Source organism: Urtica dioica, chromosome 1, assembly GCF_054948205.1.
Source record: "Urtica dioica subsp. dioica isolate 48M chromosome 1, U.dioica_male_clone48M_v1_H2, whole genome shotgun sequence".
Classification (NCBI taxonomy): domain Eukaryota; kingdom Viridiplantae; phylum Streptophyta; class Magnoliopsida; order Rosales; family Urticaceae; genus Urtica; species Urtica dioica.
The window spans coordinates 31,977,880-31,990,149 of record NC_142756.1 but is presented as its reverse complement, the minus strand read 5'-3'; the positions used below and the strand labels follow the sequence as shown (position 1 = coordinate 31,990,149).

The window sequence follows — 12,270 nt, the reverse complement described above, 5'->3', positions numbered from 1 at the left end:
AATCCGGGTATTTCACTTTGCGGATTGAATCTGCCTTGAGCAGTCTTTCGACTTCGTCGTTGACTACCCGTGCCCTGTCGGGACCGAGCTTTCGTCTTTTTTGTTTTATCGGTTTAAAACTGGGATCGACGTTAAGTTGGTGAGACGTGACGTCGATTCTTATTCCTGGCATATCTTCGGTTGACCAGGCGAAGGTGGATTTGTTTCGTTTTAAGAAACAGATCAGTTCTCGCCTGATGCTACCTTTAAGCTTAGTTCTGATTCCTACACACTTGGAAGGATCAGAGCCATCGAGCTGTACTTGGACCGTTAACTCAGTGCTTGGCGCATCGAGGGAGTCGGGGTCCTCTAGTGTGAGAACGCTCTTGGCCGACTCCACGTTCATTAATTGCTATTGCTCTTCTTTAATTGTCTTGGCACAATGTTTGTGACTAGTGAGATAGCAACTGCGGGAGGTTGCCTGATTACCTCGGATCTCTCCTATTCCCTCAGGCGTAGGGAAACGAATACATTGATGAAAGGTTGATGGCACAGCCCTCATCATATGTATCCATGGTCTTCCCAAGATAATGTTGTAGGGGGAGGGACAGTCTAGCACTTGAAACTCTACTATTTTGTTGATTCCATGTGTTTTTACGGGCAACCTGATTGTTCCCAAGGATGGAGTAGTGGACCCATTAAAACCTGTTAAATGGGTTCGTTCTCTTTCAATCTCGTCTTCATCGATTCCCATCCTTGCCAGGGTATCCTTGAAAATAAGATCTACAGAGCTGCCTCCATCGATTAGAACTCTCGCAACCTCACAATTAGACACGTCGATCGTGATCACGAGTGCGTCGTCGTGTGGTTCGGTTGTCCCAATTGCTTCTTTTTCGGAGAACGAGATTTGAACATCTTGTTCTAGTCTGATTTTGGTTAGTTGGTTACTCAATCGTCTTTGATGTGTTTAGATGGAGTTAACCGTTTCGTTGCAAAACTTTGAGCCGCCCATTATGAAGTCAACTCTGTATTTTGCGACAGTCGGCGGGGAGTTTGGTTCCCCTTCCTCCTCTGGTCTTGCTCTATTTGGGGAGGGGTTGCCCCTTCCCCTATTGTTGCTATTGAAGATTTTCTTCTTTGGCGGGGGTCCTAGATCAACATCTTTCAGTTCCCCCTTCGCATATTTCTTGACTAAAGCCTTACGCATGGTTTCGCAGTTAACCGTGTCGTGGCCGTTAGCCTTGTGGAAACTACAATACGCATTGGGGTCCCGTGTCCATTTCTGAGCCTGGGGGCCTCCCTCCTTAATGTCATCATTGACGTTGAGCATATAATTAGGAGTGGCGTGTTGCTTTTTGGCGTGAGATACGGTGTCATGGGGATTAGTCCTGCGAGGGTCATTCCCAGTGTTTACGGGCCTCACCCAAGTGTTGGAGGGTGGTTTCTTTTCGGCCGCGCGTTGCCTCTCGTAGGAAGCAAATTCTTCTTCGGCCTTTTCATAATTTGCGGCCTTATGAATTGCATCCTCTAGCGTGAGGGGGCGGTTAACAGTCATCTCCAGTTTCAGCTTTGAATCGTGCCTTATCCCGTTCCTCAGAGAGGTTATGGCAGACTCGTGGCATACGTTAGAGATTTTCGAGAGTACGTCCTTGTAACAGATCATGAAATCCTTCAAAGATTCGTTCTCTCTCTGTCGGATCCCCCATAAGTCTGCTATGGTCAGGTCGTCCTCCACGAACATTGAATAATGTTTCAGGAATCCAGCCGATAGCTTATCGAAACCATCAATGGAGTTTGGTTCGAGTTTGGAGAACCATTCCAAGGTGGGTCCGAACAAACTCTCGGCGAATAGTTGGCAGTATCCTACCTCTAATTCTCTCTCAGAGAGCATAACCCGTCCCATTGCGACTCTGAAGGACAATATGAAAGCCTTCGGACTTGAGGTGTCGTTGTACCGTGGGAGGCGAACCTTTCCGGTATCTCCCAGTTGCACTTCAGTGATGTTTCTGGCGAAAGGAGTTCGCCTCGTTTCTTCTACGAGATGATCTATCTCGAGAGCCGAACTGGTCGCAGAATGAAATTCTGAACGAACGGCTCTCAGCTCGGCCGTTATAGATTCCTTGAACCTGTCTAGTTCGGTCATACTGGGTTCGCCACCACGAAAGAGACGAGGTCCCGATTGTGCCGAATTGACCGCGGTTACACTTGCCGGGCCCTGATGGGTCTGATTCACCCCGCCAAAACGCTGGGGAGTGAATGTTTGATAGATCGTTTGAGGGCGAGGTCCCGCATCAGTCGGGAAAGACCCGGACGGTGCTCCCCCGAGCGGAGGCGGAGGGAGTCCGGAAGGATCGATCGTGACTTCTGTCGCGACCTCGCCAGCAGTTCCCCCAAGTTGAAAGCTTGTGATGGGAGACTGGTCTGCTCCTCGGGCGACCTGTATCCCAGAGAAATCCAGACGGACTCCGGGAGGGATAGCTCGGCTTGTTTGCGCAACCGAGGTTGCTTGGCGAGCTGACTCAGAGGCGGTCATATCTCCGGATCACACTTGGGGATCTGGGATGTTTCGAGGAGTCGAGAGAGTATTCAACCGGTCATTAAGAGCACGGTTGGCCTCGGCTTGCTCATCTATCTTTTTGGTCAGCATATCCAGGATTGCCCTGATCCCCGAGGGGATGTCTTCTCCGGATTCGTAATGAGTCGGAGTGGAAGACATGATAATTTTTTTTTTACGAAATGTTCCTTCCGAGATTGGTCTTTCTTGAATTTCCCACAGACGGCGCCAAATTGTTGATGTCGGTTTTTGGATCGATCAACAATCACAAATAAAAGGTGAAATGATAAAATATTTTTGAAAGGGTTTAGAAAGACGTCGTATAAGAAACAATTTAATAATAAAGAACTATAATAATATATGAATATTAATTAATTTTATTAATTTAGAGGAGGTTACAGCGCGACGAGGTGACGAACTCAACATGTCGAGCTCACGATCACAAACATAAGAATACAAAGGAAATATTAATTGGAAACTGAGACTGAGATCTTGCGTGTGTGAAAATCGTCCTTTCCTCTTCTATTTATAGACGAGATGGAACCTTCTGGCCGAATACATGTGTTCCCCGATCCACTCTCCTCGCCGAGGTCGTAGTCGTCCGAGATCCGGTCTTTGCGGCGTAGTCTCCTCTTTGACTGATGCTTCTGACTAGGAAGACGTAGACGAACTGGAGTCTATCAAACCGGAAAGTGTTGCTGGACTTGGGCCGACCTGCGGAGAACGAGTCAGGTCCAAAATTGATTTCGTGGGCCGCTTCTCGAATGGATCGTGGGCTTCAATCGGGCCTAAGCCCATCTGAAACGATATTTTAATATTTGAGTTTTTAGACCCCCACACTCTCCTTATTTAAAGGAAAGTATTTAGGAGAATATATGAGAATATATTTAAAGAGAAATAATATATTCTCCTTTATTATCTCACTAAATAAAATATTCTCTATTTAAATAGAGAATAATATCTCATAGATATTGATCTGATGGATGAGAGAAAAAGTAGGATTCACTTGTTGAGATCCAATGGCCTAGATTTAATCCACTAGTGTTAACACAATAAAAGGAAATAAAATATTCTGGAAGGTTCCATGAATATCTCATTTTACAACTATAAATAGGGGTTCATGAGAAGGCAAAAATAAAGAAATTAATTTGTGGAAAATTTTGTGGCTCTCCCTCTTGGCCGTGCAAAATTTTCTGCCTCTCCCCCTCGGAAATTCGTTTCCATTCTTAATAAAATAAGAGCGAGATTTGAAACACCACGTTTCTCATCTAGTGAGATAAAGACTGTGCCCACTCATCTTTCTTATTCATCTCGGAGATTACGTCTCGGAAGACTAAGGTGTCATCCTCGAGTCCTTCATCAAGACGACGCAAGGAGTACGCGATTGGTTTAGGAGCGTTCTGTAGCTGAACCGAAAATCAATGTAAGTATTCGTTTTTCGCTCAAATCGGTTGCTTGATAAATATGCTCTCGTGAATTAAATTAATTAAACATAACTAGATCTTGTTAATCATAACCATAATTTAATTAGCTTATGATCAGCGTAATTAATTATTTTTCCGCATTAATATGGTTATATGGGAGAATCATCTCCAACGAGTCGTATCAGAGCGATTGTTCATGTCTGATACGCGCTTGATTACCCAACAATTAATGCTTAGCCAAGATGTCAATACACCAATTTTGACTAGCCACCTTTTAAATTGGTTTGATCACTCACATCCTTTCGCAGACCCTCAAGGGAGGATTACTAGGGATTGAGCCTAAGTGTCACTACTACAAAACTAGGATTCTACAACACTTAAAAACAGTTGTAGGATGATTCTACAACGCTTCTTAAGCGTTGTAGAATCCTGCGTTGTAGAAGCTTCTACAACGCTTAAAAATCCGTTGTAGAATCCAACATCTTTCTACAACGCTTAATTATCCGTTGTAGAAACTAAGATTCTACAACGGATTTTTAAGCGTTGTAGAAGCTTCTACAACGGTTAGAATCCATTGTGTAATTTTTAAATATTTTCAAACATCTCGCCGCGGCGAAGTATATTTCTCGCCGCGGCGACATATTCTACAACGGATTTTCAGTCCGTTGTAGAATCACGTCGCCGCGGCGAGAAATATACGTCGCCGCGGCGAGGTACGTTCCGAGCCGCGGCGACAACATTCTACAACGGATTGTCAAGCGTTGTAGAATCAACTCGCCGCGGCGAATATTACACTTCGCCGCGGCGAGAAATTCGCCACGGCGACGTCAAATCTTAGCCGCGGCGACATATTCTACAACGGATAATTATGCGTTGTAGGAAGGTGATGAATTTTTTTTTAAAAGCTCGCCGCGGCAAAGAAAAAATCTCGCCGCGGCGAGACTAAGATTTCTAATTTGCCTGCTCTCGGTATCTTTTCTCGCCGCGGCGAATAATATTTCCCGCCGCGGCGAGAAGTATAGTTCGCCGCGGCGAGAATCATTTATTTTCAATCCAAAATCTGTTTTTACACGATACTAGCACCTGAAAATAATCTTCAATACAAAAAATATCGAATATATACATTCATCTTCAAATATCCTCATCTTCAAAACATTCAAAATAAAAAAAACTAGCTAATCATCACAGTTAATAAATGTTTGTACATAACTTACCCATTCTTCCCTAACTCTCTCTAAATCCTCCTTTGTATAGGATTTCTTATTTTCTAATTTTCCTACACCTCCTACGACTATATCACGCATATAAGAAATCACAAAATACCCGCATTCTGTTTTTCCCGTTTGTCTCGGAGCGTCCCAAGCCTTGATGTACGTTGATTGCCCGTTACTATTGGCGTTTTGATGCTCGAGCTTGAAATCAACAAGAACCCTATATAACACGGAGATTATAAGAGAAAAAACATCTAGAACGGTTTATAATAAAAATTATTTAAGAAATCAAAATATTACCTTTTTATCAATCGATTTAAATCCGTTGGGATTTTATTTCTCAACGGGTCAAAGAACATAGCTCTATTTCTCCAAAGGTCGAGGACAACGAGCATCCAATGCGCACCTTTGTTATACGGCATCAAAACTAGTTCACCAAATTTGCAATGTCGTACCACGTTTCCAACGTCCTTGACTCGTTTTGACAAATAAGCCTCCTCGTCGTCATTTCCATGAGTCTCAATTCCGAGCTTCACTCTCAATTCCGAGCTTTGAGAGTTGTTTGACAACCGGACCGCGACTCTCTATTCCCGTGTCCATTTCCATGAGTCTCTTCGGCCACGAGACAAGCCTGCCTATAGCATCTTCAATGGTTTGAGCTTCTTCGGTGGGAATTGGCAATTTTGCTTTTTTAATCAAAACCCCCAAAACGGCCACGCGTAAATTTCCTTCCTCCAAAGGTGAGAAATGAACTACGCCTCCATTCATGTACGCTCGCCCATTTGCAACATGAATTGTGCCTCCGAACTTGGTGTCATCAATGAAAAGAAGACACTCGACGCTTTCATCCGAACTCGGTGTCACCGGCGTGGTTGGATTCAAAGAGCAACTAGCAAGAACACTATTGGGTTTTTCCACAACAATAGGATCGATCTTCGGACGATCATCAACAATGATAGGATCGATCTTCGGACGATCATCAACATCGTCGTGTTCTAAGCGAATCAAGAATTTTATCAATAACTTAATACCAAAACATTTATCTTTAATAAATAGATAAAAAAAAAATTAAACATACCTAAAGAGACCGCTTCATTGACGTGTTCTTCAACATTTGCCATCTTTTTATCATCAACAACCTTCACGTTGAGATTCTCTTCCACTTGCTCGACACTAGGCGACTCGACATTAATGCTACCATTTCCACCGAAGGCCTTCATCACCAAAGACTTTAACTCGCTCATTTCCCGACGCATCTTCATTACTTCTTCGTTGGGCGTTGGAGGAACAAAGTACTTAAAATGCGACGTGTGTTTGGATTGACCGCAAACTCGCGACGTTCCCAAAGCTTCTTGCAAAACACTCTTTCCCGATTCCGGCAACCATGTCCCTTGCAATGCTTGTTGTGATAACGTTTTCTACACATAAAATTATTTGAAAATAAAATTACAAGGTTAATTGTTATAACAAAGGTAAAGAACTTACGATTTTTTCTCCCATCAATTTGTCTTTCTCATCCTTGTAGTTATCTACGTCTTTCATTCGCGAGTCAATCCAAAGTTCCTCTTTCGTAGGCCATTCCCCCGTTTCGTCATGCTAGTAAGAAGTAATTATATAATAAATTAAAAAATAATTGCAACATTTGAAATAACTAAAAGAAAAAAATGAAAATAACCTTTTTTTGATCAAGCTTTCGATATCCATTTCGGCCCGTTCGAGATTTGTACACACTTTTTCCGATATTTGATTTCCCATGTCCCGATGTTTGTTTGAACATTTCGGTTCGTCTATACTCAACAAATGCTATCCAATCTTCTTCGGTGATACTTGTATAGTTTTTCAAAATACAAACCGGTCTCTTTAAGGCGATTGGTTCGTTGATTATGTCTTTGAGTAGATCATTGTATATCTCATGACGAAATAACCTTGCGGCTTCTCTGACTCTCATAAGGCAATCGTGTTTTTGTTCGATAGGAATCGTAAATCCTTCTTGCATTTCGTTCCAAATCCGTTCTTTAATTTGGGCGTTGTCTTTACATCTCCAATCACGCATCGAAAGTGGAACGTGTTCTCTTGCTAACACGCCAAAGTAACTCGACAAATCATCACCCTCTTTACCGATTGGTTGTCCTTTATCATCAAATTGTACCGGGATTTTTTTACCAAGTGTTTTCGCCTTATTAACCCGATCCATAAGAGTGTTTCTTCGTTTTCCTTGTTCATCGGAGTTAAGCGCTAGTTGTCTTCTAATTTTTCTTTTACCACTACCGCTAGAAGTAGTAGTAGTGGACGACATTGAATCTAATAAACAAAATTCAAAACATAATTTCAATTTTCAACTCAAATGTAATCAAAATTTCAACTCAAATGTAACAAAAATCCAATATAAACTCAACTCCAATCACAATATAAACTCAAATCCAATCCGATTCTAAACAAAAACACAATTTCAATCCCAATTCAATCTAATATCAAATATATTTCTCAAATCAAATCAATATCAAACTTAAATTCAATAAACTCAAATCCAATACAATATCTCCTAATTTCAAATCAATATCGAATTCACACTAAATAAGTCCATGTAGAAATGTTCAAAAACATTACCCGGAGTTGGACGAGCACAAGGGCGGCGAAGAGAAGGTGGTGAGATGAGGGCCAGAGAGGTAATGGCCGAAGGCGGCGAGGTGAGGGCGCGCGGCGAGGTGAGGGCGCGCGGCGAGGGTGGGCGCGAGCGAGGTGAGACCGGAGGGCGCGCGGCAATGTGAGGGCCGGAGGGCGGCGTGGGCGCACGGCGAGGTGAGGGAGGGGGCGGGGGCGCCGAGAGAGATGAGTGAGGTGACGGTCGGAGAGAGGGAGAGAGCGCGCGGGGCGAGGGCGCGGGGGCTCAGCGAGGTGAGGGACGGAGAGAGAGAGAGTGGTGGGGAGAGAGGGCCGAGGCGGCAAGAGAGTGGCGGAGAGAGAGAGAGGGACGAGAGAGATGAGTAGTGGAGAGAGAGATGAGAAGAAATGAAAGGAATGAGAAATGAGGGAAAATTGAAAAAAAAACGCTAAGTATAGATATGAAATGGGCGGGTAGTTAAAAAAATTTGAAATTTTCAGATTTTAAGACGCTCCTACAACGCTTATTATAAGCGTTGTAGGATCTCGCCGCGACGATGTATATTTCTCGCCGCGGCGAGATGCTTCTACAACGCTTATAATAAGCGTTGTAGGAGCCTCGCCGCGGTGAAACCAAATTCTCGTTGCAGCGAGAGTTACCCAGAAAAGTCTCGTCGCGGCGAAAATGTGCCATCACCGTGGCGAGGTAACCCTAGATGTCCTCGCCGCGGCAGTATACAATTTTCGCCGCGGCGACACCTTTCCACAACGCTTTTAAGCAGGCGTTGTAGAATCCTCGCCGCGGCGAAAGAGAATTCTCGCCGCAGCGAGGAATACATTCGCCGCGGCGTAAAATGTATGATGCCGCGGCGAGACTATATGTCTGGAACATGGTGCTCTCGGTAAGATTTTCGCCGCGGCGACGACGTGTTCCCGCCGCGGCGCAGGACTCCTGCCGCGGCGGGATTTGTACCTCGCCGCGGCGAACACATATTTTTGCCGCGGCGAGGATATTCTACAACGCTTTTGGAAGCGTTGTAGAATGTCTCGCCGCGGCGAAGTAGAAATGTCACCGCGGCGAGTGACACGAGACTGGTGATATAAATTCTCATTTCTGGTCTTTTTCACTTTGAACTCTCTCATAACCTCACTCGAAAAAATTCTCATAACCTCATTCTAGAGCGTCCTCGTTTACTAGTCTCATCTACACATTCAAATCTTGTAAGTTCTTCTTTCACTTGTTCTAATTGTTGTTCTCTTGATAGTTTACTAATTAGAATTGGCAATTTTTTGTATAATTAGAGTTTTTCTATGAATATGAGAAAGTGGATGTGGGAGAATAGATTGAATGAGATATATCGGAAAGGTGTAGATGAGTTTTGTGATTTTGCTAGAGAGAACATGGTAGATTTGAAATCTATTCGTTGTCCTTATATTAAATGTGGAAATCATAGACATTTTTCGATTGATGTCGTTCGGACCCATTTGTTTCCATATGGAATAATGACCTCGTATCAAAGATGGTTCTACCATGGTGAGGTTTTTCGTTCTACGGCAAATGAGGATGATGTTGAAGATGATGTTGATGATATGTGCGGAATGATGAATGATTTGGAGGACGATTTTGTTGAGCGACCGGAATTGTTTGAGTCCATGATGAATGATGCGGAGACACCATTATATGAAGGGTGTACAAGCTATTCGAAGTTGTCATTTTAGTTACATTATTTCATTTGAAGGCGTCGGGGGGTTGGACAAACACTAGTTTTACTCTATTGTTGGAAACACTGAAAGAAGCATTTCCGAAAGACAATAAAGTACCTTTAAGTATGTATGAAGCAAAGAAGACTTTGGGTACATTAGGCATGAAGTACGAGAAATTCCATGCGTGCCCAAATGATTGTGTTTTATATAGACACGAGTATGAAGATCTAGATGAATGTCCGACGTGCAAAGAGTCACGGTGGAAGAAGGGTAAAATTCCATGTAACGGGGTTAAAGGAGTTCCAGTTAAGGTACGTACATTTTCATCACTTGATTAGGAAATACATGTAGCTCATATTCATTATTTATTACTGATTTTTGTTAAATATATTTAAGTCGTTATGGTACATTCCTCCAATGCCGCGCTTTCGTCGAATGTTTAATAGTGTCAAACACGCGAAGAACATGGTTTGGCACTCCGAAAAGCGTATCGATGATGGTATGTTGAGACATCCTGCTGATGCTGCACAGTGGAAATCATTCGATTTAGAGTATAAGGATTTCAGTGTTGATACTCGAAATTTGCGCCTTGGTCTAGCTTCTGATGGAATTAACCCGTTCAGCATGATGAGCAGTAAATACAGTGTTTGGCCGGTTATACTTGTGAACTACAATCTCCCTCCAAAGCTATGTATGAAGAGAAAGTTCTTGATGTTAACGCTTTTGATTTCAGGACCGAATCAACCAGGAAATGATATTGATGTCTATTTGGCACCGTTGGTCGATGATTTGAAGATGTTATGGGAGAAAGGGATGGAAGTTAAAGACGCTTACCATGGAGATTCGTTCAACTTAAGGGCAATGTTAATGTGGACTATTAACGATTTTCCGGCCTATGGAAACTTGTCAGGATACTCTGTAAAATGCTCGATTGGTTGTCCGATTTGCATGAAAGACACATCTTCCATCCGTTTGAAGCATGGTAAGAAAACTGTTTTTCTGGGTCATAGAAGATTCTTACCAAGAGATCACTCGTATAGAAGATTGAAACAAGCGTTTGATGGAAATTCAGAAGAACGACCCCCTCCTAGAATTTTTTCTGGTGAAGATGTCTATGAGATTGTTAAAAACGTCAATGAAGTGCTTGGGAAAAGAAAGCGGAGTGCTAGTACTAAAGAATCGTTCAAAGAGAATCCTTGGAAGAAGAAATCAATTTTCTACGACCTTCCTTATTGGAAGACACACTACGTCCGGCATTGTCTGGATGTTATGCACATCGAGAAAAATGTTTTCGAATCGCTTATTGGTACACTTCTTGATGATCCAAATAAATCGAAAGACGGAATACAATCTCGATTGGATCTCAAAGAGATGAATATAAGAAGCATTTTGCATCCCGAGGAGGGGGGTGGGAAAAAAACAAAATTACCACCGGCAAAGTACACTCTAGATCGAAAGGAGAAAAAGAAATTGTGTAACTGGTTTGCTTCTATTAAAGTCCCCGAAGGTCATTCGTCAAACTATAAGAGGTTCGTGTCTTTGAAAGATTTGAGACTTACTGGAATGAAGACGCACGACTGTCATGTGCTGCTACAACAAATGTTGCCTCTTGCTTTGCGAGGAATTGTGCCAAAAGATGTGAGGTTTGCAATATCAAAGATATGTGTATTCTTTAACTCGATTTGCTCGAAGGTCATCGATCCAACTCGATTGGATTTAATGCAGTCAGAATTGGTGAAAACTCTGTGCTTGCTCGAAAAGATCTTTCCACCTTCGTTTTTCGACATAATGATCCACTTAACCGTCCACTTGGTACGTGAAGTGAAATTAGGAGGGCCCGTGTTTTTACGGTGGATGTATCCAATCGAACGTTATATGAAAGTGTTGAAAAGCTACGTGAAGAACTACAATAGGCCGGAAGGAAGCATAGTTGAAAATTACATAGCAGAAGAGTCGGTTGAGTTTTGTTCTGAGTATTTAGCTAAAACAGACGAAATTGGGTTACCCAAGAATACCAATTTTGATTCAAAAGCTCTATCTAAAGGTATTTTTTTAACACTTTATTTGTTTATTTAAATTATATATGAACATTATTTTTAATTATATTTGTTTCATTATAGGTACTTATTCGATCGTCAACCGAAAAGAATGGGAGCAAGCAAGTCTCCATGTGCTACACAACGTTTCCGAGGTCAAGCCATTTGTGGATATTCATTTGAATTAGTTGAGAGTGAATAATCCAAAGAAGGGTAGAAATGAAAAATGGTTGCAAGAAGAGCACAACCGTTTGTTTCAAAACTGGCTTGGAAAACGCATATTTATAGAGGCAGGACATTCATCTACGTTGAGTAAACTATCTGGCGGGCCTTCCTCAATGGTTACAAGGTACACTGCTTGGTCTGTTAATGGTTTTACATTTTACACAAGGGAACGAGACAACAAGCATCCCGTACAAAATAGTGGTGTTACATTGTTTGCTGAAGCTTTACATGTTTCGTCGGCAAAAGATAAGAATCCAAAACATGCTTTTATGAAGTATTACGGATATATTGAAGATATTTGGGAACTTGATTATTGCGGGTTGCGAGTCGCATTATTCAAGTGCAAATGGGCAGACAATAATCACGTTAAAGTTGATAATGAAGGAGTTACAATTGTTGACTTTAGACGGATTGGCTACGAGAATGATTCATTTATTTTGGCTTCGCAAGCAAGTCAAGTGTTTTATGTTTCGGATCCAGCAAATCCTGAGTTATCGTTAGTGGCTCATATGAAAGCGAGAAACGGTAACGAAGAA

At 42.4% G+C, this 12,270-nt stretch overlaps 1 protein-coding gene across 1 annotated transcript; it reads right to left on the bottom strand.

The window, feature by feature from the left end:
* Positions 1-946: 946 nt before the first annotated feature.
* Positions 947-2,512, bottom strand: LOC149407896 (uncharacterized). The gene has a single exon (XM_089622534.1). The coding sequence runs from the start codon at positions 2,510-2,512 to the stop codon at positions 947-949; it is 1,566 nt and encodes a 521-aa protein (XP_089478660.1).
* Between the last annotated feature and the right edge of the window lie 9,758 nt (positions 2,513-12,270).

What these genes read in the sequence shown, in the direction of transcription:
- LOC149407896 (XM_089622534.1), bottom strand. Translation starts at nt 2,512, where the DNA reads ATGACCGCCTCTGAGTCAGCTCGCCAAGCAACCTCGGTTGCGCAAACA.